The following is a 27,080-nucleotide window of genomic DNA, read 5'->3' on the forward strand; positions in this document are numbered from 1 at the left end:
GCGACCGCTTGTGAAAAAGCCCACCCTGGACCCCTTGGTTTGTGACAACTACCCCCAGGTTGCAAACACCCCCTTTTTAGGGAAGGTGATTAAGAGGGTTGTGGCACAGCCATAGCAAGTACTCTTGGATGAAACAGATTATCGAGATCCATTCCAACCTTGGTTATGGGACTGATTCGGCTTTGATCACCCTAATGGATGACCTTTATCAGGAGAAGGACAGCAGGAGTGTGATCCTCTTATTCTTACTTGATCTCTCGGCAGCTTTTGATACTGTTGACCCCATTGGTATCCTTCTGAGCCAACTTAGTGAGATGGGTATCTGCTTTAACAGTGGTTCAAATCCTATCTCCAGGGTTGTTTTCAGAGAATAGCATTGGCTGATTGACTTTTGGCCCCCTGTCAGTTGTGCTCTGGGGTGCTGCAGGGTACCAACTTGTCCCCAATGCTGTTAAACATCTATATGAAGCCCTTGGGGGCAGTCATCAGGAGATTTGGGGTGATGTGATCGTACCCAGATCTGTTTCTCTGCAATGTCTGAATTGGGAGAGGCTGTGCAAGCCCTGGACCAGTGCCTGGACTCGGTGGTTGGTTGGATGAGGGTCAGTAAACTGAGTCTGAATCCTAGCAAGGTTCTGTGGGTTGGTGGTTCCCGAGTACAGATAATTGGTCAATTGGCTGCTTTGGATGGGGTCATACTTTCTCTGAAAGAATAGGTTCATAGTCTGGGAGTGATCCTGGATCCATCCTTGTCGCTAGAGACCCAGGTGACCTCAGTGACTAGGAGTGCCTTTCACCAGCTTTGGCTTGTAAGACAGCTGCAGCCGTTTCTGGACCGGGATAGCCTGACCACTGTCGTCCATGTACTGGTAACCTCCAGGCTGGATTACTGTAATGCGCTCTATGTGGGGCTGCCCTTGAGGTTGGTCCAGAAGCTGCAGCTGGTGCAAAATGCAGCAGCATGACTGCCCACTAGGGCAGGGCATCACCAGCATGTCCCCCCACTGAAATAATTGCACTGGCTGCCCATTAGCTACTGGGCCAAGTTCAAGGTTCTGGTTTTGGTGTACAAAATCCTGTATAGCTTGGGACCACGATAACTGAAAAATTAGCTTACCCCTTATATACCCAGTCGATCACTGTGCTCTGCAGGTAAGGGCCTCTTGCAGATACCATCTTATCAGGAGGTCCGTTCAGCACAACATAGAAAGCAGATATTTAGTGTTGTGGCACCTACCCTTTGGAATTCCCTCCTCTTAAATATTAGACAGGCGCCATCTCTGTTATCTTTTTGGCACCTACTGAAGACCTTGCTCTTTCAGACCTTATCTCAGTCAGTGTTGGAATTGCTTTTTAAGATGTTTCTAATGCTTTTTTTTAAAAAAAGATGTTTTTAAAGATGTTTTGTTTTAATATATTTTAAAGTCTATTTTAAGATGTTTTAGAGTGTTTTAGTGTGTTGTTTGCAGCTTTGACTGGGCTCCTCTGGGAGGAAGGGTGGGATATACATTTAATTAATTGGTGATGATGACGATGATGATAATAATGATGACTCTTTGGAGCTTGACCTGAGAGGCACAAGGAGAGGCACTACCACTAATCTTGAAGATTCAGCTGAAAACCCAGGGCTCCCCAAGGCCACTAAGGAGAATGCTATCCCTCTGGGGCCAGCAGGTTCTCCCTTCTCTGGCCAGTGTTGGCTTCATTGAGTGGTTTGGGGGCATCTAACTCCCACCCCTTCCTATTGTCAATGGAGTGGCCTTGGACCTTGATTTTTGCCCTTGGGTACAGTGAGTTATTGCCATGGATCTGGAGAGGAAGTAAGACCCCCACAGAGGCCAAGGTCCCTATCTATCTGCTTCTCATTCGACCAGCCAAACCCACAAAGATGGCAGCTGCTTATCAGAAAAAAAGGACGGAAATCCTTTTCTTCTCTCTCCTGTCTCATCAGACAACAAGCTCTCTTTGCTAAAAAGAGGCAGAGACAGGAAGCACAAGCAACACTGTTCTCCTGGGTGGGCTTGTATTGAGTCCCAATAGGGCCCTGGGTGAGAGACAGGAGGACACTGACAGGGAGAAAAGGAAGAGGCCAATTCAGTGCTCTGTTTCGAGACCAAGATGGCAAATGAAGCTGTATCTTTTTTCTAAGTTCCAGGTCCTGACATTGTTTTAATCCCCCTATGCTTACTACTTTTAATGTTTTAATTAATTGAAATTCCAGCTACAAATTTGTGGGCAGGATTTCAATCTGCTTTTCTTCAAGGTTGCTTGTTTTTTGTTGGAATAGTTATCTGCAATTTGCTGCCCAGGGGATGACTACAGAGTTTTGGAGCAATTATGGTGCTCCCAGACTGAATGCTGCTGACGGAGCTGTTTAAACTTTCAGAACACAGTGAGATTTGGAAGAATTTTGACTGCAGGTCTTGTATAATCTTGTATGAACTTGTATGAACTTTAATAAAGCCCTTGTTATCCTCTGTGTTTAACTCGTCAGGGGGTGCTGAGCTTGATAAGCTTGTTACAATGGCTCGTACGCATGCACAATAAGCTCGGGCTTCTGCTAATTTAGCATTAACGGGACAGACACAAATCAATTATAGATTACTGTGTCCCAGCTCAAGATCTTCAGCAATTAAGCCCCAACTGCTCCATACGATGGCAGACTAGTGTTTGGGCTTTGGTTTCTCCTAATAACCCTGCTATCATAGGCGGAGGCAGTAAAAGGAACTCTCTGAACAATGCGTCTTGGGCTCTGGGCTCTCCCAATACTGTTAACCAGGGTAAAGGTAGTGAAAGAATTTTATTCAACAACGTGCCTTGGGATTCCAAAGAAGATCCACAGAGATAGGCAATTGGTCACTGGATCCAGATATTCTGGAAAAGGACTTAGCGGGTGTGCAGCAAGAAAATATAAACTTTACTTCACCCAAGGTATATCGCAGACCCTCAGTAAAGACCCACAAAAGACCCAGGTGAGCTAAGTTGTGAATAGGCAGAGAATATATTCAAATATTTAAGAGACCAGTGTTTCCGTTCTGCTCAAACTAATCAAAACCTTTTCAACAATTTATCTTCCATTAAACAAGAAATTTCTGGTCTGAAAACTCTACTTCAATCAATAGCTGCCCTGATAAAATTGGGAATAATAAGAGCGTCTCTGCCCAACGTTTTTGCAGACAGCAGCCCAGTTGATCTTCAGGCTGCTGATTCTGAGTTCAGGGGCACCAGAAGAGCTTCCACCGATTCCCCCCTTTTTAAAGGTCAATTTTCTTCTTGGCATTTGGAAGAGATAATGCTGGATTTGGCTACAAACGCAGAGACTAAAACAGCCAACTCAGTTAGAAAAGATGTTATTGGAAATATCACTGAGGACTGTAATTTGACTTTATCAAACCCAGATCTAATTTTCTTGGATGAGTGGTATGATGACCTCCAGGGAGAATCCAGCCAGCAATCCACACCAGTACTTGCACTGTGCGAAAGAAATTTCCAGGGAGCTGAGATTAACAAACAATATTTGGGACAGCAAATATCTGGTATTGGTTTGACTTTATAGAGGACTTGTTTCCTACTAAGGTGGCATGTAGTATTTGTTGTTGTTATGTGCCTTCAACTTATGGCGACCCTATGAATCAGTGACCTCCAAGAGCAGCTGTCATGAACCACCCTGTTCAGATCTTGTAAGTTCAGGTCTGTGGCTTCCTTTATGGAATCAGTCCATCTCTTGTTTGGCCTTCCTCTTCTTCTACTCCCTTCTGTTTTCCCCAGCATTATTGTCTTTTCTAGTGAATCGTGTCTTCTCATTACGTGTCCAAAGTGTGATAACCCCAGTTTCATCATTTTAGCTTCTAATGATAGTTCTGGTTTAATTTGTTCTAACACTCAATTATTTGTCTTTTTTGCAGCCCATGGTATGTACAAAATTCTCTTCCAGCACCACATTTCAAATCAGTGGATTTTTCTCTTACCCACTTTTTTCACCGTCCAACTTTCGCATCCACACATAGAGATTGGGAATACCATGGTCTGAATGATCCTGACTTTAGTGTTCAGTGATACATCTTTGCATTTGAGGACCTTTTCTAGTTCTCTCATAGCTGCCTTCCCCAGTCCTAGCCTTCTTCTAATTTCTTGATTAGTGTCTCCATTTTGGTTAATGACTGTGCCAAGGTATTGATAATCCTTGACAAGTTCACCATTTTTAATTGGCCTCTTAGAAAGCCAGATAGTGCTTGAACGTCTAACCTAGAGGTGTTGCAGGACATACTGGATACTTTGAGCAATATTGGGATTCCACAATGGGCATAAAATGCTTTTGCATATATCCCAAAAGATATAAGATGAAGAGAGGCAGAGAGAACTTGACATTTACTAATAATGGACAAGTTCTTCATTTTTGGAATCTCCTATACAAATGTAAACATAGAGAAATTTCATTCAATTGGGCTACATGTTCTATCCATGATAATTAGATATAAATTTAACACTAAGAATTCCTGTATTCAAAGTACATCAAGGTTACAGAATAGTAAGCTGAGATTTAAATATAGAGAGGAGTCTCCTGAAGTACAGCAAATGTATAAAATAGATTATATAGGAAATCAAGTAAGAGTCTCTGGCAATGAGGAACAAATGATTTCACAAATCCCCTTTCCAGAAACCCTAGATATATTTCTTCACCTAGAAAACTTTAAAAAATGACTCTTTAAAATTGGACTATAAGAGGTGGAGCAGGATCGTTTTTAGGGGCAAAGGCTATTTTATCAGAATTAAGCCACCTAACTCAAATAAATTTAAAATGGGATTAGGTGGAAATACTGGGAATAGCCCCAGGAGAAGAGAACAGAAAAAGGGATCTGGGATTCCACCCGGGCAATTTGCATGCCCATGTTTATAGATTCCTCCTTGAACTTGGCTTGTATCCTGGTCAAGGTGGCCCTCCAAAGGGTAAATCTCAACAACATAGCTTACACCATCATTATTCCCTGGGCACCACATTTGCAGAAAATTTCCCCCCATTTTTAACATCTCCTAATAATATTATATTGAAGCACCCTAAGACTCTTAACCCCCAGGCTATTCAACAAAGAAAATTAGAAATAAGATCTCTTACCCTGGAAGTAAATCTTTAAGCCCTTATAGTTCTAAGCATCCAGCCAGGAAGATGGAACTTTGGTTAGGTAGGGCTGGAGCCTTAGAGCAGTTTGGAAACACAAATGTGTGGACACAAGGTAATAGATTTGCTTCCCTTGCAGCCTGTCCAGAGGACTGACTCCCAGGAGATAGGGACCAACCTGCATACACAAGATTTCTATCTTGGAATATCAGAGGCTGGAGGAACAAATTGTTTGAAAGATAAATTACACAATATCTTCAGACTTTTGATATAATTTGTTTGCAGGAGACTTGGCTACAGGAGGAAAATTCCTTAAGTATCCCAAGAATTTAAGATTTGGGAATAGCCAGCAAAGAAACCCTCTTTAACAAGTCAAGGGAGTGGGGGGTTAGCTATTGCAGTTTCAACCACCCTAGATTTAGAGGGGATTGAGGTCGAGGGGCCTGTTTCTAACTATCTTCAAGTTCTGATGATACAAGAATATAATGCAAGTCACCTGAAAAGTGTTAACATTTACATAACTCTCATATCTACAAGCTCTCATGACAAGATAGGGACAGTGCCTGCCTGCATCGGCTGGCCTGCTTGCATTGGCTTGTATGTTTCTGAGCTCAATTCAAGGTGCTGGTTTTGACCTGTAAAGCCTTACACGGCTTGGGACCACAATACCTGATGGAACACCTCTCCCGATACAAACCCACCCATACGCTACGTTCAAGATCAAAAGCCCTCCTCCGGGTGCCTACTCTGAGGGAAGCTTGGAGGATGGCAACAAGGGAGAGGGCCTTCTCAGTGGTGGCTCCCAAATTATGGAATGATCTCCCTGACGAGGTGCGCCTGTCGCGAACACTGTTATCTTTTTGGCGCCAGGTCAAGACTTTCCTCTTCTCCCAGGCATTTTAGTACAGGTGGGCCCTGCTTATATGGCAGGTTCTGTTCTGGACTGCCGCCGTAAAGTGGAAATCTCCGTAAAGTGGAACTCATTGAAAATAATGGGCGCATCGCGTAAAAATGCTGCAAAAGTGCAAAACTGGCTTTAAAGTGGGGAATTTAAAGCCGCTGCATTAGCGGAATGCCGGAAAGTCAAGCGCCGGTAAGCGGGGCCCTACTGTATGTGTTTCAAATTGTTTTAAATTTTTAAATTGTGTTTTAAATTGTTTTTAAAGATATGTTTTTAAATTTGTATATTTGTTTTAATGTTTTTCGTTACTATATACCGCCCAGAGAGCTTCGGCTATGGGGCGGTATATAAGTAGTAGTCAAATTCTTTATTTAGCCATAAGCCATCGCACAGCTGGAGAATACACGTTTAAAATCATGAAACATGCAGTCACGACGGACTTGTAGTCATTTGGGCTTTTATATAACTTGCTCTCAGTTTTTTTGCGGCCAAGGCGAAATTATCCACCGGGCTTGTAACCGGGATGTGTTTGTCAGCCAAGGGCTCCACCACCAAATCACCAGAGAAAATCTCCCCTCTAGAATTAATAAGAGGGGCCAAGGGTTTCATTCTAGGATTCTTATACAAAAGGCAGAAAAGCAAGTAATGGACTATATCTTCAGGTTCCTTACAACCAAAAACGCAATGACGCTCTTCGGACGGGATTCCCGAATATCTGCCTTCAAGGTAGGCTGTGGACATCGTATGAAATCTGAGTTCTGTAAAAGCTCTTCGTAAGGAGGCACGTGTCAAAATATCGAAGTAACTTGATTTTGCGTGGTTGAGTTTAAATAAATGAAACCAAAGTGAAAAAGGGGCTGCAACAATTGATGCCCTATCTTGGGTTGCATTGTAATCAAAAACCCAATTGCGGAGCTCAGAGGGGTTAAGGCTTAAAAACTTCCTTTGAGTAAGATTATAAATTTTAAGTATTTCCTGATACCCTTGGGCCCATCCCCCTGACTGCTGCTGGTCATGCCAGCAGAGCTTTGTAAGGAAGCTATCATCCATGATGAAAATCCTTCTCCAGTATCTTAAATATGCCAGATCTCTATTAGCTGCCAGAGAGGGGAGGCCAAGTTCTGCTCTTATATGGGCTGACGGAGCTCCATGTGGGAGCCCCAAGATCTGCTTCAGAAATGTATTTTATAGGACCTCGAGTCTAGATTTAACTAGGCGGCCCCATAACGGCCCCATAAAGGATTTTTGGCAGGACTTTAGTCACAAAGATTTTTAGCATTGGGTTGATTAATTGTCCACCACATGCATAAAAGAACCTTCTTAATTGGCCACTGGCTCTAGCACCTGATAATTTGGTGGCCTCCAGATGGTGACTCCATGAGAGCTTGTCATTAAAACATAAGCCTAGATATTTAAAGGTCTGTACCTGTTCAAGTGATTGTCCAGTTAGGGTCCAGTTCAATTTGGACTTCTTATGCTTCCCACAGATCATTATTTTAGTTTTGGAATAGTTGACGAGCAAGCGTTAGTCTTTACAGTATTCTTCCAGGCCGGTCAACATTCTTTTTAGCCCTATTTTATTTAAAGAAAATAGGGCCAAGTCATCTGCATATAGCAATGAGGAAATCTTCCTATTCCCAACTGTTGTTGAACCGATTGGGAGCAGTGACCATAGTGCTATTAAATTAAACATACATGTAAATAGCCAATTGCCTAGAAAATCCAACACGGTCACATTTGACTTGAAAAGAGGAAACTTCACAAAAATGAGGGGATTGGTAAAAAGGAAGCTGAAAAACAAAGTCCAGAGGGTCACATCACTCAAAAATGCTTGGAAGTTGTTTAAAAACACTATATTAGAAGCTCAACTGGAGTGCATACTACAGATCAGAAAAGGTACCGCCAGGGCCAAGAAGATGCCAGCATGGTTAACGAGCAAAGTCAAGGAAGCTCTTAGAGGCAAAAGGTCTTCCTTCAGAAAATGGAAGTCTTGTCCGAATGAAGAAAATAAAAAAGAACACAAACTCTGGCAAAAGAAATGCAAGAAGACAATAAGGGATGCTAAAAAAGAATTTGAGGAGCACATTGCTAAGAACATAAAATCCAACAACAAAAAATTATATAAATACATTCAAAGCAGGAGACCATCTAGGGAGGCGATTGGACCCTTGGATGATAAGGGAGTCAAAGGTGTACTACAGAACGATAAGGAGATTGCAGAGAAGCTAAATGAATTCTTTGCATCTGTCTTCACAGTGGAAAATATAGGGCAGATCCCTGAACCTGAACTAACATTTGCAGGAAGGGATTCTGAAGGCATAATGCCGTTGTATAAATCTATGGTGCGGCCACATTTGGAATACTGTGTACAGTTCTGGTGGCTTCATCTCAAAAAGGATATTATAGAGTTGGACAAGGTTCAGAAGAGGGCAACCAGAATGATCAAGGGGATGGAGCGACTCCCTTACGAGGAAAAGTTGCAGCATTTGGGGCTTTTTAGTTTAGAGAAAAGGCGGGTCAGAGGAGACATGATAGAAGTGTATAAAATTATGCATGGCATTGAGAAAGTGGATAGAGAAAAGTTCTTCTCCCTCTCTCATAATACTAGAAGTCGTGGACATTCAAAGAAGCTGAATGTTGGAAGATTCAGGACAGACAAAAGGAAGTACTTCTTTACTCAGCGCATAGTTCAACTATGGAATTTGCTCCCACAAGACGCAGTAATGGCCACCAGCTTGGACGGCTTTAAAAGAAGATTAGACAAATTCATGGAGGACAGGGCTATCAATGGCTACTAGCCATGATGGCTGTGCTGTGCCACCCTAGTCAGAGGCAGCATGCTTCTGAAAACCAGTTGCCGGAAGCCTCAGGAGGGGAGAGTGTTCTTGCACTCGGGTCCTGCTTGCGGGCTTCCCCCAGGCACCTGGTTGGCCACTGTGAGAACAGGATGCTGGACTAGATGGGCCACTGGCCTGATCCAGCAGGCTCTTCTTATGTTCTTATGATGGAGGGGGAAAAGTGGGAGAAGCCATTGAGGGAATGATGTCATTTAAATAAAAATTGAACAGGAAGGGGGCAGTATGCACCCTTGTTTGACTCCTCTCTCGACTGGAATGGCTCGGGAGAGAGTTCCATTCAGACCAAGGCGAACCCGCAAAAAGTTGGCCTGGTGAAGGGACTGAATTAACCACAATAGCCTGTTATCGATGCTGGACTGCCCCAATTTATGTCACAACAAATCTCTGTCAATTGAGTCAAAGGCAGAGGTAAAATCGACAAATGGCACGTATAAGGACCTACTTGGCCCTGTGATAGTCTTATTTATTAAGTGATGAAGTACGAAAGCGTGGTCTACTGTACACCTGTCTTTCCTGAATCCGGCCTGTTCTTCGTAGATGATAGAGTTCTTGGAGTCCCTTAATTTGTTTAAGAGAAAGCGCCCGTACAGCTTAGATATCACATCTAATAGGCTGATGGGTCTATAATTACGGGTGTCCGAGGGGTTGCCTTTCTTGAGGATGGGCACTACAATACTAGTACGCCAGCCTATGGGAATAGTGCCAGTGGAGTTGATATGTGAGAAGAGTATGGCTAAAAGGGGGGCCCACCAAGTAATTTCTGAAAGGAATAGCTCTGGAGGTAGCATATCCTCACCGGGAGCCTTGCCTGGGTGGAGGGTTGAAATTAATTCGCCAATATCCGTACTGGTGACTGCGGGCCAAGATGGAAGGGAGGGCAAGATGTCAGGAGGAGATAAAATCGATGTAGCTGTGTTCCCCAAAATGGCACGAAAATGCGAGACCCAGGTTTCCGGGAGGATAGGGGGGATCGGTACAAAATAATTCTGGGCAAGACCCCCCTGAACTAGCCGCCAGAATTCAGTGTCATTGCCCTGAAGTGAAGCCAACCCCAGGGCCCACCTGTTATTAGTATAGAAGGCCTGTTTTTTCTTTTGGAAGTAGTATCTTGTATGTCCTTTTTAATAGGAGCAAGTGGGAAATGGCTTCTTCAGAATTATCACGTCTTGTGGTTCTAATTTGGGCATGCAGTTCCCTTTTATTGGATTTACAGTCCTTGTCAAACCAAGATTTAGGACCGTTTGAGATTCTGTTTGTGGCTGGTGAGGACACCAACGGTTTGAGGGCGTTAGTCCTCATATATCCGGGGAATAGCCTCCGGACAGTCAAAGGCCGAACAGCGAAGCTCTGTCAGTGCACTCGACTCTAGTATACGTTTTACGTCCAACCCAATTTTTGTAGACCATTTGAGTCGCTTTAGCCCTTGCAAGGTATCTAGATATCTAGGGGGAGGCCATGGAGGGCAAGTCTCAGCGGGAAGTGATCACTGTCTGGGCTATCTTCCACTGAGACTTCTTTAACGAAGGCAACTAAGGAGGGCGACCCGAGGATGTAATCCACAACACTGGCTCCCTTTTCTGAGATGAAAGTATAGTAGCCCTTAGAGGAATCCAGATACAAGCCGTTGAGACAGATTAATTGGGATTTGACTATCAGATGGAAAAGAGCCTGCCCATTTTTGTTTACTGTCTCATCCCGGGACAGCTGTGGCAAGGTGGCCATGTCAGACTGTACAGACCAAAGTTTGCTTCTGGAGCAGGGGTAGCTCACGCCCATTCTCACATTAAAGTCCCCACCAATGATCAGCAGGTGGGAGGGGTAATCACATAAGAGATTGTCCACATAGTGCTCTACATCTGGCCAAACAGTCGTCGCAAGGCTAGGATGGAAAGGGGGAAGATATGGTATATAAGTACAATCAATCAATGTTGGAAGACCTGCTAGATAGACTCCTCACAGATTATCCTAATTACCATCTGTTAATCTGTGGAGATTTTAATGCTAGGATGGGTGCAGATTACTCCTCAGCAGAAAGAGCACTTCGTTTAGATTTAGAAATAACAATAAATATACCTTGTACTTCATGAATAGTCTTATCACATTAATAGATATGACCAAGCCCTCTTTGCAATAATTTTCAAACACCAATTTATCTGTCTAAACAGGAGCTACCAAGGTTGTTCAAATGGTTATTATACATATTTAATGGAGCTAGGGTGGTTGATGACATTCTTGATTCTCCCTCATTGATCCCCTTCATTCAGTCCATGGAAATTGAGGATAGATCCAAAAGTGATCATTTCCCTCTCAAACTAACACTGAATCTGCAGGGGGGGGGAACCTCATGTTTTAACAGAGTATAGGTGATAACCTACAGGGCGAGAAATGGATCAAATGGTCTCTCCAAATGGTTACTAATATTAGGGAGATGCAAGAACTCTTATCAGTCTGGTGTAGAAGGATCTCGAAATATTTGTGAAATATCCTGGGACATTATCACTGCACTTAGACCTTACTTGACCATCACTTCCTCAGTTAAGTCTTCCCTGGCAGTATGGTCATGGTTTGACAGGGAATGCAAATCTAAGAAAAAGGAACTAAACATATTTGCATGGTTGATAAGACGCTCTCACTCAGATGAAGCTGTAATACTTCTCCAAAAACACTGAAGTGATTCTAAAAATTTGCTCAGGAGAAACAAAAGAGTGTTTTATGAAAATAATTGGAAATCCTTAGATCTTGCCGTTATTGAAGGGGATGAAACAAGGTTTTAGAAATTGATACGGCATGTATAAAGATGTGTCTCAAATTACACCCCCAAAATGGTTTTCTTCGATAGCATTGGAAAACCACAGTTGCCAGGGTCAAGCCTACCTCCCCTTATAGAATTATTTGCAGATTGGGACCAGGAAAAGCACCTTAGGAGGACATGATCCCCCCAGAGGTTTTTATTGTAAATGCCAACTGGTAGGCACCAATTTTAGTGAAATTGTTAAAATATACTAACTATACTGGCAAACTTCCAGTAGGTTGGTAGACCAGCATTGTTGTGCTAATCTTTAAGAAAGGCGATCCTTTGGACCCTGGTAACTATAGACCTATCAGCCTTTTAAATGTGGCATCCAAACTTTATGCAAGGTATATTTTGACTAAACTCCAGAAATGGGATAATGACCACTCCTTTATTTATAATGAGCAAGTGGGCTTCAGGAAAGGCAGGAGTACAATCAATCAGGCATATGTACATCAACATTTAAGTAGAAAAAATATCAAGAACCCAAACAGATTTATTTTTGCCACTTTTATTGATTTTTCATCAGCTTTTGATTTGATAGACAGGAAGCAATTATGACAAAAAGTGGCCATGACTACCATCGACAAAAGGCTACTTTGGCTTATCCAGTTACTACACCAGGATAACCTGATGCAGGTAAAGGTTGGTCTCCAACACAAGCGATCTCTATCAACTGAGGGGTGAAGCAAGGCTGTATTTTGGCCCCCTTTCTGTTCAACCTTTATATTAATGATTTAATTCCTGGCATGGCCTCCCTGTCCTTCTTTCCTCCTTAATCGGAAAGTGTCAGTATTGCTTATACTGATGATTTGGTCTTGGTCCCCCTAAATAAAATAGGACTTCAAAGAATGCTAGGTAAATGCTAGGTAAATATATATATATATATATACACACACACACACACACACACACACACACACACACACTACTGCTGTGATTGCTAAGCTCAATTATATATATATATATATATATATATATATATATATATATATATATATATATATATATACACACACACACACACACACACACACACACACTACTGCTGTGATCGCTAAGCTCAATTATATATATATATATATATATATATACACACACACACACACACACACACTACTGCTTCTGTGATTGCTAAGCTCAATTTCCCCTGGTGGATGCTCCAGTTTCTTCTTTGACATTTGGGGCAATGGTGGCTAAAGGAATGTTTTTCCAAAGAACACAGATGACAAAAGAACCAAAATATCTTTAAGGCGTGTGCATGAGGCTTCATAGCATGTTATCTACACAGCTGCTGCTCCTTCCCTGATAGCCTGGGCCTCAGTTATATGGGCTAAAGAACTCATTAAAGAGGTTCCTTCTGCCAATTCTTATTGCACCGAGGCTTACGGAAGCTAAAAAAATCTGCCTTTGTGGCAGACGCCAACCTGGACTTCCTTCAGTATGTAGAATGGGCCATGGTATGGGCCATAACATTTCTATTTGGCAACATCTCTGGTTAAAGGAGTGTAGAATTAAAATCAAATAATAATTTGGCCATTGGTTCCTTCAAGAGAAAGCATCTCTTTGACATACTGCCTTGGATGAGATCCTGGTAGAAACCAGAGATAAAAAGAAAGTCTTACTTGTAAGCAATAAATGGGATGAGAGGTGTCCTAAAGGGGGCTCCTAGTCCTTTCGTTCCTTCAGAGGGGGCTTGGAGGGCAGAGACAGCAAACGTAGGAGGTTTGGATAGGGGAACAAATAATTCAACCCCAGGCAACAGCAACAGTATCGGTCCTCCTTTACCAGTTCTTCCTCATTTGCAGGCAACTCCTGACTCACAAGTGAGCTCAGCTCCAACAATCCTGACTCAAGCCAGATCCCATTCAGGAACCATCTACAGCTAATCTTGCAGTAGTGGCAGACTTCAACAACAGACAAATGGCTCCTAAATACCATCAAAGAGCACTACCTTTTGGATATTCATCACTTACTTCATGATCACTTTGTGTCTTCTCTCAGGTTGCACAAGATGGAGAAGCTCCAGCTTATACTGGTGACAATAGATCATCTGCTGAGTATCCAGGCAATACAGTCAGTACCTGTGATCCAGAAATTCTTAGGTGCTACTCATTTTTCTTCAGCATGCCAAAGAAGGTGATTGGACCTAGAGATGGTCAACAGGTTCTTAAGAAAATGCAGCTTCCTGGTGGAGACTCTCCAGGCCATCCTGGAAGGTCTCCAGAAAGGAGACTTTCTGGCTTCTTTAGACCTCACAGAATTTGGTTCCAATTCACCCCAGCCATTGTCAGTTTCTGTGCTTTGCCTCCCAGGGGCAGCACTTTCAGTACCAGGCTGTCTCATTTGGGCTTTCAACCACCCTAGGAGTATTCACCAAACTGATGGTGGCACTAGTGGCACACATAAGGAAACAATGAATTCATCTGTTTCCTTATTTCAGTGATATCTTAATTCACTCTCCTTCCTTCCAGCAGGTGATTCAAGATGTGGAGCAGACCATAGCCTGTATTTCTTATGGCAGTTTCCTAATAAACCTAAAAAATAGTCAAATGATGCCAGTGCAGGAGTTGCAACATCTGGGGATGCTGATCAACACAAGGATAGGAATCATTTTTCTTCTACAGGAGAGAGATTCCATGATTTGCAAATATGTGAGATCCATTATTTCATGCAAAACAGTGGATGTCCATGTTCTACTTCACTTTCTTGGGTTCATGGAGTTCCTGCATGGACATTGTCCCACAAGCTAGGAGCCAATCTAGTCTGCTTCAATGGTTCCTTCTTCATCACCAGGAACACACAGAATGTCACAATTGCAAGGTGAGAGTTTTGACCTTGGTGAATAAGTACTCTAGTGGTGGCTCTCCCCAACCCTTCTCAAAGGCAGAGAGATTTTGGACCATCCTGGAATTCAGATAACCTCAGATGCCAGTCTCATGGGAAGGGGTGCTTATCTTGGTCCCCATCTTTGGCAAGGGAAATGGTCTCAGAAGGAGACTGTTCTTCCTAAATACATGCTGAAGTTACGGGCAATCCAATTGGCTCTACTGTTCTTACCCCACCTGAAAACTTGTCCTTGTTCAGACAAACAGTGAAACAGCAAGGCTCATTTCAAGAGGAAGGGAGGACTAGATCCAAGGTCCTGATGGAGGAGGCATCAATTCTACTAACCTGGGCCAAAGACCATCTCACGACTGTATCGATGTTAGGCATAGACAACTCCAGAATAGATTGGCTCAGCCAGGAGAACATCAACCAGACAGAATGGAGTCTGTACCCTGAAGTATTTCACCAGATCACCAGCAGGTTCAAGATTCCGGAGTTAGATATGTTCGCTTCCACTCAAAATCACAAGGTGAGATGACTTTGTACCAGATACCTGATGGAAGGGGCCAAAGAAATTGATGCCCTGACTCATCTGTGGTCAAATCAAACAGCAAAAGCTCATTTTGGGAGGAATGGAGGACCAGATCAACAGGTGGCTGCTCTTGCTTCAGTGCTGACACCAGGCAAAATGGGCACCTTATCATCACATGAATACGTGAGGCATTTTCTTCAAGGAAGCCACAGTGGTTTACCAATTTCCCTCCAGCAATCTTCATCAGGGTGTTAAAAGCCATCACCAAATCACCCTTCAAGCCACTTGGCTGTGTGCCTCTTAGGTTCCTGAGCAGTTTTTTGTTTGTTTCTAATGGCAGTCACCTCAGCCAGGCACTTCTCTGAGCTGGCCACCCTGTTCTATCGCAAAGAACTGTTTGTTTTTCAGAATTATGCCGTGGAAAGATGATCCAAATTTCATGCTGAAAATTAATTATTTCACAGGATGTGCTTCTTTCCTCCCGTCCAGAATTAAAGACTCCCAAAGAAAAGGAATGGCACACTCAAGATATTAAAAGGGGAGTTAGCATGTACTCAAAGATAACCAATGACTCTGACTTCCTATTTTGCCTCCTTTCAACCTAGAACTGTGGGACTAGGTTTCTTCTGCAACTGTATGGCAAACTGCTTTGAGACATTTGGCTCAGTGCTGCCTGGGCTCATGACAGCTCACTCTACAAGAAGTACTTCTACCTCTGCTGCCTTTGCCACCAGTGCTTCTCTGGGGAATATTTGTAGGGCTGCCACGTGGACTTTCCATCCATGTTTGTCAGGCATTTGCAAGCTCTTTGGCTGAGGCCTCTTTCAGCCGACAAGTACTTCAAAAGGTGGCTCAGGTATGAGAGGAGGGAGCCCTCCCACACTGTAGAGGAGGCTCCCCTGGGGCTTTGGTAGATCCCATCCTCTGCTGCAGGAAATGTAACAGACTTACCATGATAAATTCATTTTCTGCAAGGGACGGAGGGGATCTGACCCACCTGTTTTTTCTCTGGGAATAAGAGTTCCTGAGCCAGCAGGTGTTTGTTTGGACTTGGGTTTCTCTCCTGTTGGGGGGCAATGTTGTATATAGTTGCTTCCTGGAAGCTTTGCTCAGCACAGAGGGAGGATCCATGTTTCCTCCAGAGTGCTCTTTTCTCTCTGTCTCATCCTTGTTCATGTTTCTTTTCTGGTGCTATGGCATTTCCCCCCCCCCACTGTTGCCTAGAGGTTGGAACTGAAGGGGTTGTCCTTCCACACACAAAGGTAAGAGTCCCTAATTTGCATCTGGCTACCTAGTGGAGCAAGTGGGAGGACAGCCCATCCAAGGACCCCCCCATCCCTGACAAAAAATGAACTTATAATGATAAGTCCAGCTTTACATTATCATTGACCTGCACCAGTACTAGAGATCTTTGTACAAATGCAGCATGGCCCTTCTATCATTAATGTTTTTGGCTAGTAAGGGGGAAGAGGCTCTAGCTTTCTTTGTAAAGGCATAGATTGGACCCTCTGCTATCCTTAGCAGCAGTCAAGTTTCCTAGAGTTTTCCAAGGTCTAGCTAGCTATTTTAAAACTATTATTACGTGAAAATAACTAGAAATGCATTATTACCATCATCATTTACCCATTCTTTACCCTTAAGTCTTAGGGCAAGTCACAGCAATGTAAAATACAACATTAAAAGCAGTTTAAAATATATTACAATCGCAAGAATAGGGTAGCTTTCTTTTTCAGGGCATCATTGAGGTGAAAAATGTGTGTCCTGCTTTCAAACAGTAACATATTTCTGGATGTTTCTCTTTATAGTTCCTTTGGAAGACCCAGTTAGGGAAATAACAGAATTCATGGATCCCAGTCGAGATGATACTTGGGAGAAGGTTCCATCCAGCAAACAGGTTACCTTTCTGGTATACCGGGAGGGAGATCAGTTGAATTTCTTCCGTGTTGTAGACAGGGGAGATGGAACTTTAACACCGTTGTCAGAATCTTTAAGGTATATTGGGCTCTGTGGGTTTTTTTAAAGAAATGATACAAAATGTCTAGAATACAAACGTTTCTTACAAATCTCCATGGTCCCATTCTGAAAAACTGCTTCCACATTTTGCTACAATTGATGTATTAGGGCGGGGGTTGGGGAGAAGAAACTCAAGAGCATAGCCTTCTAAAATTATGGAAAGGATGTATCAGTCTAAAACCATGGGTCCTAAAAAGGGAATAATGTGGCATTAAAGGCCATGGAAGCATGAGATCAAAAGCAAAGTGGTCAAAAATGTTTTGGATGGAGTAGTCTCATTCTCCTTGAAGAATCAGATTCACAACCTGGGGATGCTCCTGGATTCAGATTTATATGTGAATGATCAGGTGGTGGTTGTAACAGAAGTGCCTTTCACCAGCCTGCTTATTCATATGCCTGCTCTTTAAGCTGAAAAGGCTTCCAAAATGGCTTACTAAAGTCAGTTTCTGTCCTCAAGCTTAAAATAAAAAAGACAAGAAACACAAGGAAAATGGGATGGGGAGGAAGGAGGAAAAAAGCAAACTCAGGGATCAGTTCTCAACATTATAATGACCAGCTGGAATGGAAGTAGTTCATGTTGCCTCATGAAATGGTGACAGTAGAGGAAGGGCCAAAGACAGTTGTTTTTTCAGCAGAGGCAGTGAAATTGCCCCGCTTCTCTTATCTTCCTTTGTTTTGTAGTCTGATAAGTGTGCCATAAATTCCTGATTAGGTCAGATTTTGCTGTGGTAACACATCCAGATTAAATTACTGTGATACACTCTACATGAGGCTACCTTTGAAGAGTCTTCAGAAACTTTTATCCATCTAGGATACACTGCACGAATGTTGGCGATGCCTGCCCAGATCATGTTGTATTGATCTTACAACAGATGCACTGGTTACTAGTGTATCTCTAAACACAATTCAAAGTGTAGGTGATTATCTTTAAAATAATCATTAGTTTAGATCCAGGATACCTTGGGAACCACCTCTTCCCATATTATCCTGCCTGATTTTGAAAGCTTTAGAGAACATTTTAATTCATTGCTTTGAATGTCTGGCACATATATTTACAGTAATTAGTTAAATATCTAAGATTAAAATGTAAAACTATATTTGTACTCTCTCCTTGCCAGTGGTGGTTCAGTTTATAATTTGTATGCTGCTGCTGATGAAGATACAGAGGCATCTCCTTCTGGTCAACAGATTATTGAGAACTCTATTACAATGAACAAAATGAAGATTCTTAAGGCAAAGATGGAAAACATGAATCTCAGTAAAAAGGTGACGGCCCATACAGAACAATCGTCATCTTCACATTCCACCTTCTTTTGAAGCATTGGCTGACTGCCTTAACCTTTTATTGACTACAAGTGTTTATCACTGGTCTGTTAAAGAAAATTACTGCTTTGTTGGCCTTTAAGTGAGAAAACCCTTGGAAGTACGAGTATTTTTATTAAACCAAATGTTATTGAAGAAATGTTTTTTCAAATGTTAATGAAAAAGCATCCTGATCTGATTCTAACAACTTTTTCTTTTTCTCTCAATAACAGATATTGGTCTAACAAAAGAGAATACTTTACAATATAATATGCACTGAATATATGGGTGTATCACATTTTACAAAAATGCAATTTTAGTATAATGTTTATATTAAACAATTTCCAGATGGGTGGCTGTTTCTATATTTAAAATATGCAAAGCAGTGTTATCCAGCATATCTGATTTTCCCCACTCTTCTAATTATTTTTTAGAATTACTTATTAGAATTGCTATTCATGCAGAAGTACAATTTTGAACTTTATATGTCAGGACACTGAGTAACATTTAAATTGGTTTAATTCTTAATTGGCCTTACTTGAAAGGGTATGCAGTCAGATAAGACTTTTTTATTTTTTAATTTGAAAATTGGTCATGGGACCCTGTAGATGATATTGTAATGCAGAAACAAATAACCACATCTCCCTTTTTTCTTTGTTACAGCCTAAAAAAATTATTAGAGTGAACCCCCATCCTCCAATGACTCCTCATCCATCTAGTGGCTCAATACCTGCTGCTCGTCATAAATTTTTACAAACACTCCCTCACATTGGACAATCTTGCCTACCTCCTGGGAATTCAAGTACCTCAGATTTGTCTCAAAATGCACTTTCAGTTTTAACATCTGCTGGTAGAAGGATGCCATCCACTGCTAGTGACTTTCTTAAGGAAAATGTCAAATGGGAAACTTCTTCACAGTTAGTTAGCAGCATTAGGCTGCCATCTAAAATACCACATGTGGAAAAAGAAGATGCAAAGCTGCCTACAAACACCATTGTTCCTCCAGTCACTGTTCCACTTAAAAATTCTGAAAAAAATGTAGAAAACAGTGCATCAACAAATAAGAGAGGTCCTTTCTTATATCCAAATCTCACAAATGTAAATCTATATTCTACAGAAGAAAAGGTTTTGCCCAACACAGATGCTTTTGCCTTGTTAGCTGAACCATGCAATGAATTATATGAAATAGGAAAAGTTAGCACAGAGCTTTGTTTATCTGAGAGGGATGAGGACTCTGTTACTGCAGAGCTTCCAAACAAGTCCATTACAAAACTTCCGACCCCTGCAACAGTAGATACTAGTATTCTTAACTCTCATGAATTAAGTCCTCAGAAGAACACACAATTGTCACCTCTTCACTTTTCAACACACATGGCACGTTACAGCCCACAGAAACCTCCAACTCAGTCCAAGTTGTTTGAAGTTGGTAATTTCAGGTCTGCTGCCTCCCCAAATGTTTTACGATCATTGGAGTTACACAATTTAGCTGACTCCTCTTATCCAAGGACTTCGAGGTTCCATGGCATACGGTTAGACTCACCTGGCAAAAGACCAGATATCCATTCTAAAATGGAGGCAAGGGAAGTCACAGAAGTAGCTATCAGGGCATCCAAAGAGCCTGTTGTTTCTGTAAATAATGTGGGATTTCTAAGTTCACTGACCCGAAGCACAAACAGAGATGGTTTGCAGAATTCCTGTGGGGTGGGCAGGTTTCGGACTTCTGGTATTGCACTAACCACAAACCTCCCACATTTTCAAGAAGAAGGCTATAGCATGGCTTCTCCTCACAATGAAATGCCTGGATATTTCCTCGTAAGTATTAAAGTTTTCAAAATTGATGTGCTTCCTCTTTGTACTTCCTGGAGGGCTTGATCTGTGTTTGTTTATGTTAAAAATTCACACATTTTACTGCAGCTGAAACTGAGAAATTTCTGAGTGTTTACACCAAACTTTCTCAGAGAGGTAGGGTTTCTTTTAGTGTGTGGCACCTATTCTTTGGAACTCGCTGCCTATTGACATCAGGTAGGCACCTTCACTGTATACCATTCAGTGCCCGCTTAAAATGTTTTTGTTTAGGCAAACCTATCCAGACACATAGATGTTGATATGTTTTAATATTTCTAGTTAGTTACTGTTTTAATTGTTTTTAAAATGTCAATTACTTGTTTTTATTGTTTTATTGATAATTTTAATTTTTTTTGTAAACTATTCGGAGGTTTTTTACAATCAAGCTGTGTATAAATTTTGTTAAATAAAATAAAAAGGGCTTGTTCAGAGTTTGAGAAGGGTTGTTGAGGTTGGGAAGCAATTTCCTATCAAATCAGAGGTCAGGAAATAATTGTTCATCATATCAGATCTGCTAGTACTTGTAACAAATTGAGGAGATATTTTCCTTTGCAGCAGATTTGTTCATGGCTTGCTTCAACAGTTGCTTTCATTGCTCATATCTTTGGCGCAGGTATACTTTTTTTTTTTTTTGCATGCAGTGAATTAGAATTTCAGGTTCATTTATATAACGGCTGCATTCTGTGCTACTGACAAAATATGGACATGCCATGTCTTTAAATGTTTGATCTCAATACTAGGGATTCATAAATTATGTCTGGATTTGGTAGCCAACCATTATTTCTTAGTAACCAGCTGTGATGTTCAGTCTTACCATAACAAACATTCCTGGCCATGGAAGATTTATGGAAAAGGAAAACAGCTGGGGTCTGACTATTGTGATTATGTGGTAATAATGAAAAGGCACTTTATCCATGATAAATATGGATGAGTAATTTCAAAAATCAATGACTTAATAACTTTCTTGTGACTATCAGTTTGATCATCCAAAAAACTTTGTTTTCATCTTCCTGCACAATCTGTCTCTTCAGTTTCACGCTTTGCTGCATTAGCTAGGGCGTGTGTTCTTAACGACATAGTTCTAATTAGAATCTAATGCATGCTTACTTAGAAGTAAATCTCACAGAGTTCAGTGTTATTTACATCCAAATTATGAGTAACATAGAAGGAAGCTTTTAGTTTGACCCACTGTCAACTAGCAACTTCCAAGTGCTGCCTGTCTACACATTCAGTGAGATAAGATGGGTGAGACCAAGAGCATGAATTAATCTTTATTTGCTTCTTATGTAAAATGCACTGGAAATTGTATTGAAGGATGTTATAAAATATCCATCATTATAATCATGCAAGCCCTGTTCAGATATTTTACACTCGTCCAGTGAGCAATCATGTCTGCAGAAGGAAAGTATGCCAAAGGCACAGGCTCCCCCTATTATCTGCAATCTGCTGTTCCCCTCACCCAAATGCTTATTGAATAAGGGGGAAATGATTGACTAGGACACTGAATAGGGCTATTGTCTTGAGAGACAACAAAACAAATCCAGACTGCTCTGCTTTTGAAGCCGACTGTACCAAGGGCAGCCCAAAAACAATGACAAAAATCCTAGTAGCTAGCCATTCACCATGAAAATCTTGTTCAGTTTAGGTATTTATTGACAAATCTTATTTATTTACTTTGCTTTTGTACTTCTTTCATGGCTGAAGATGGGAGGATTGCACGGCAATTTTGGCTGGGGTGGGGTTTGGGACAGTACGCACTTTCCAGATGAGTAGTCATGCTATTCTGTTGCAGCAAAAACTACAGTCTTGTGGCACCTTAGAAACTAACAAATTTATTATATCTCAGGTTTCCATGGACTACAATCCACTTCATCAGATGCATGAAGTGTTTCCCTTAGTTGCATATATATATATGTATATATATATGTATGTGCTTGTGTGTGTTTGTGTATGAACAAGTGTGGGTATATGTGTATGTGAGAAAAGGATACATACAGTTCAGCTCATTTCATTCACTCACTCACCTCACCCTCTCTCCTTGAAGCTCACCAAAAGCCTTTTTACAATGTCCCCCCCTGGTTCTCCTTTGCCCCCTCAGTGTCAAAGGTGCAAAGGAGAAATGGGGGGAGGATTGCAAAAGGCTTAGACCTTGTTTCCATCTCCTGTTGCCACAGCCACCAAACAGGGTGAAGAGTGGGCCCAGTGTGAGGAGTGGAGAGGTGAGGAGGAAGGTGGCCGGAAGCTGTGGCTATGCTGGACTGGGGATTGGTGGTGGCTGCAGCAGTGGATTACCAGGCTGACTAGGCTCAACTTCTGGCCACCTTCCCACGCTACTCCTCTTGCCAGACCTACTCTTTATCCTGATTGGCCAGATGGCAGCAGCAGAAACAAATGAACCCCAAGCTGGCCTATGAGGAGAAAAGTGGCCAGTGGTGGCCCTGGCCAGCTTGGGGATCTGGATCCTAGAGGCATGGGCCCCAGTGCTGGCAGCCTGGGAGGGGGGACTGCTGCAGCCTGTTCTGACTGTACCTAAGAACATAAGAACAACCTGCTGGATTAGGCCAGTAGCCCATCTAGTCCAGTATCCTGTTCTCACAGGGGCCAACCAGTTGCTCATGGGAAGCCCACTAGCAGGACCTGAGTGCAAAGAGCACTCTCCCCCTTGTAATTTCCCGCAACTGGTATTTGGAAGCATACTGCCTTCATGTATGGAAACAGAGCATAGACATCGTGGCTAGTAGCCATTGGTAGCCTTATCTTCCATGAATTTGTCTAACCCTGTTTTAAAGTCATCCTATGGGAGCAAATTCCATAGTTGATCCACTGCGTGTACTTTCTTTTTTAACCTTCCAACATTCAGCTTCATTGGATGTTCACAAGTTCTAGTATTAGAGAGGGAGAAAAATCTTTCTTTATCCACTTTTTCCATGCCGTGCATAATTTGTACACTTTTATCATGTCCTCTTTTCCTTGTCTTTTCTCTAAACTAAAAGCCCCTAATGCTGCAATATTTCCTATCAGTGAGTTGCTCCATCCCTTTGATAATTTTAAGTGCCTTTTTCAGAATCTTTTCCAGCTCTACAGTATACTTTTTAATGTGAGGTAACCAGAACTGTACACAATATTCCAAATGTAGCTCCACCATAGATTTACATAACGGCATTATGATAATTGTAGTTTTATTTTCAGTACCTTTTCTAATGATCCCTAGCATGAAATTTGCCTTTTTCACAGCTGCCATACACTGGGTCGACATCTTCATTGAGCTCAAGGCCAGCACCAGGCATGACTAGATCCTTGGGAACCAGACTGCCCCAGCCCCATATCATCATGATCCCCAACAACCCCTCCAGATGCAGGGGGCACAGGTTTAAATAGGCACATCTGCCTACATACATCTCATGTTGCTATGACAGCACAATAGCATGCTTGCATGCACATGCCTGCCATCACCCAAAATGACAGCAGAGGTGTCATCCCCCTAGGGATGCCCCTGTTGTCATCTTGGGTGATGGTAGGTATGCACCACAGCACACTAGCAGTGACACAGGAGGTAGGTCGGGCATGCATGCCTATTTAAGCCCGCACTGGCTACAAGTGGGGATTCTGGAAGGGTGAAGTTTATTGATTTATTTATTGTCATTCTTTTTACCCCGCCCTTTTTCCAAAACTGGAACTCACGGCGGCTTCCAGATAAAAGCACACATATAATTAAAAGCATACAGAAGTCTAGATTAAAATCGAATTAAACTATTTACAGTATTAAAACCATTCATACATACAGTTAAAATAGTTCAAACTCAGTTTAAAATAATACAGTTAGACCATAGCAATGCAGCACCCTTCAAGTCCTGTCCTTAACAGCTTTCAGTTCCAAAGGCTTGTTGGAATAAAAAAGTCTTTGCTTGCTGACGGAAGGACTGCAAGGAGGGGGCCATTCTTGCCCCAATCCATGGCAGCATCTGGTCACTGGGCTGCACAGTTCACAGAAGCACAGTTCATGGAGCTGGAGCTCCACCCTCCCAGCCAAAGAAGGGCCCCTCAGCCAGTGCCCAACCTGGCCACCTGCTGGCGCTGGGCCGAGGCAGTCACTATGACCCCAAGGTCTTGTTCCTGGTCAGTCAGTGCCAGTTCAGACCCCATGAGTGTATATGTGAAAATACTTTTTTGCACCGCTAAGCATAACTTTACATTTGTTTACATTGAATTACATTTGCATTTTATTGCCGATTCACTCAGTCTGGTGAGGTCCTTTTGGAGCTCTTTGCAATCCCTTTTAGTTTTAACAACCCTATACAATTTAGTATCATCAGCAAACTTTGCCACTCACTGCTCACCCCTAACTCTAGATCATTTATGAACAAGTTACAAAGCACAGATCCAATATCAATCCTTTCTACTTTCTACATCCCTACGTTGGGAGAACTGTCCATTTATCCCTACTCTCTGCTTTATGTGTCCTAACCAGTTCCACATCCACAAGAGGACCTCTCCTTTTATTCCATGACTGCTAAGCTTACTCAGAAGTCTTTGGTGAGGTACCTTGTCAAAAGCTTTTTGAAAGTCCAAGTACGCTATGTCCGCAGGATCACCTCTATCTATATGCTTGTTGACATTCTCAAAGAACTCTAATAGCCTAGTGAGGCAGGAGCTACCCTTGCAGAAACCATGCTGGTTCTTCTTCAGCAAGGCTCACTCTTCTGTATGCTTGGTTATTTTATGTTTAATAATACTTTCTACCAGGTTTCTTGGGACAGAAGTTAAGCTAACTGGCGTGTAATTTCCGGAATCCCCCTGGATCCCTTTTTAAAGATTGGTGTTACAGTGGTGACTTTCCAGTCCTCAGGTATGGAGGTGGATATGAGGGACAAGTTGCATATTTTTGTTAGAAGCAATCTCACATTTGAGTTCTTTGAGAATTCTCAGATGGATGTCATTGTTTCATCAACCCTGAACACGTTGCTATTGTATTAAGGGGTTTTTTTTTTTGCACTTTCCCCACCCCCACCCCAGCCAAACCTTACTTTATTAATTAAATTGACTATCAATATCAAAACAAATTAATTGGAAAATGTGAACTATTAACATGTTCTTTAGTTGTCATGGATATTTAAAATGCTAACAGACATTGAAGGGTCTATTTACATATTTTATTTAACTTCATATTTCATCAGAAATCTTTAAGTGGTTTGCATCCCAACAAAAAGGGAAACAATATAGAAATACTATACAAATTCCACATTCCAAACTCAATAACAAGAACCAAAAAAATAAACATTTATAAATATTTCTAAACAATATACATAGTCAATTGCTTAAAATACGTGAATGTTTACAGTAACTTATACAGTGGTTGTTCACATTTATGTATTATAATGCTACTATGGTATCAGTAGCCACAAAGTGATGGGTTCTTAATACAAAATAGTTCTGCTCTCCTATCCATTCTCCCTTCAGGATCCTTACCTGCTATTTATTTGTTTGTTTGTTTGTTTGTTTGTTTGTTTGTTTATTTATTTAATTAAGCTTATATACCACCCGACTAGCAACAGCTCTCTGGGCGGTGAACATTAAAAATACAATAAAAATAACACAATATAATATAACACAATAACAAAACTGTACAAAAAACTGTACAGTCTAAAATCAGATTATAATAGTTAAAATTAACATGAATTAACATGCTAGTACTCAGCAAATAAACAAATTTGACAATTAAATAAAAGGTATGAACATCAGATAGGCTTATGTGGTGATAACGTAGTAGTGAACAATATCAGCAAAAAGAATTAGGCAAAATAATTCACGAATCTGCACAAGTAGCCAGATACAAGTTCAATAACAACAAAATAGGTCTTGATTTTTATGTATAAAAAAGAAGTGTTAATCATGATAGTTGACCACATGTGCAGCAACACTAACGTGTATGTATCCAGGAGTGTTTGTAGTATAAGATGGAGAAAAATTTATACAAAACATTCGCAAGAAAATAATTTTGGCCTATTAAGAGAAAAGAGACAGAAAGATATTGAGAAGTTAAGTAATTTAAAGCTCTCTATGATAGGGAAAATCAATATGTAGTGTTTTTCCCCAAAAAAGAAAGTTATTACAAAACATCCCATGAAAATACTGGAACAAAATTACAACCATGGCAAAAGATGCTGTAATCTTTTTATATGGACTGGGGAGGAGGGAGAACAAGGATTAAAAAATAAAACAGCTAGAAAACCAACCAGATCTCAAGTGGAAATGACAATTATGGATAGCCAAGAAAAATAATCAAAAAAATACAATGAGCAAAACAATGACATCATGTCGAGAAATATGGGATAGGTATAGATACTTAGCTCCAGATTGGTTATTCCATTTGTGATAAAGGACAAGGAATTTCACCTAGACAAACGTGTGGGGAACTATGAGTTATGGGAATTGAATGGATTTAATAAATACCAGGCATGGTTAAAAATAGGAGTCTTATGAACAACTAAGTGAAAGAATCCAAATGAAGCCTCCATTTTTTCAGTATCAACAGCTAAGAGTTTTTTTGAATGTGCAAAACCAAAATGTGAACACAAGAAGATCCTGCTGGATAAGACCAAGGCCCATTCTAATCCAGCATCCTCTTCTCGCAGTGGCCAAGCAGATGCCTATTATGGGAAGCCTGCAAAGAGGACCCGAGTATAGTGCTCTCATTTCTTACTCTCAGCTGGTATTCAGATGCATATTGCCTTGGAGAGTAGAGGTAGAACATAACCATCAAGGCTAGTAGCCGTTAATAGCTTTATCCTCCATGATTTTGTCTACTCTTTCAAGGCATCCAAACTGGTGGCCATCGTTCCATCTTATATGAGTGAATTCCATAATTTAACTATGTGCTGTGTGAAGAATTACTT

The 27,080-nt window shown here is 41.4% G+C and overlaps 1 protein-coding gene across 7 annotated transcripts in view; it reads left to right on the forward strand.

The window, feature by feature from the left end:
• ZFAND4 (zinc finger AN1-type containing 4) overlaps positions 1-27,080 on the forward strand; it is a 125,546-nt gene that overhangs the window by 25,515 nt on the left and 72,951 nt on the right. For all 7 annotated transcript variants that reach the window (XM_061629792.1, XM_061629786.1, XM_061629791.1 and 4 more), the window contains 3 exons: positions 16,833-17,019; positions 18,159-18,306; positions 19,006-20,154. In XM_061629792.1, coding sequence (XP_061485776.1) covers positions 16,833-17,019; positions 18,159-18,306; positions 19,006-20,154 — 1,484 coding nt within the window. The remainder of the gene's footprint in view (positions 1-16,832; positions 17,020-18,158; positions 18,307-19,005; positions 20,155-27,080) is intronic.

The sequence above is a fragment of the Rhineura floridana genome, chromosome 5 (genome assembly GCF_030035675.1).
Source record: "Rhineura floridana isolate rRhiFlo1 chromosome 5, rRhiFlo1.hap2, whole genome shotgun sequence".
In the NCBI taxonomy this organism is placed as follows: domain Eukaryota; kingdom Metazoa; phylum Chordata; class Lepidosauria; order Squamata; family Rhineuridae; genus Rhineura; species Rhineura floridana.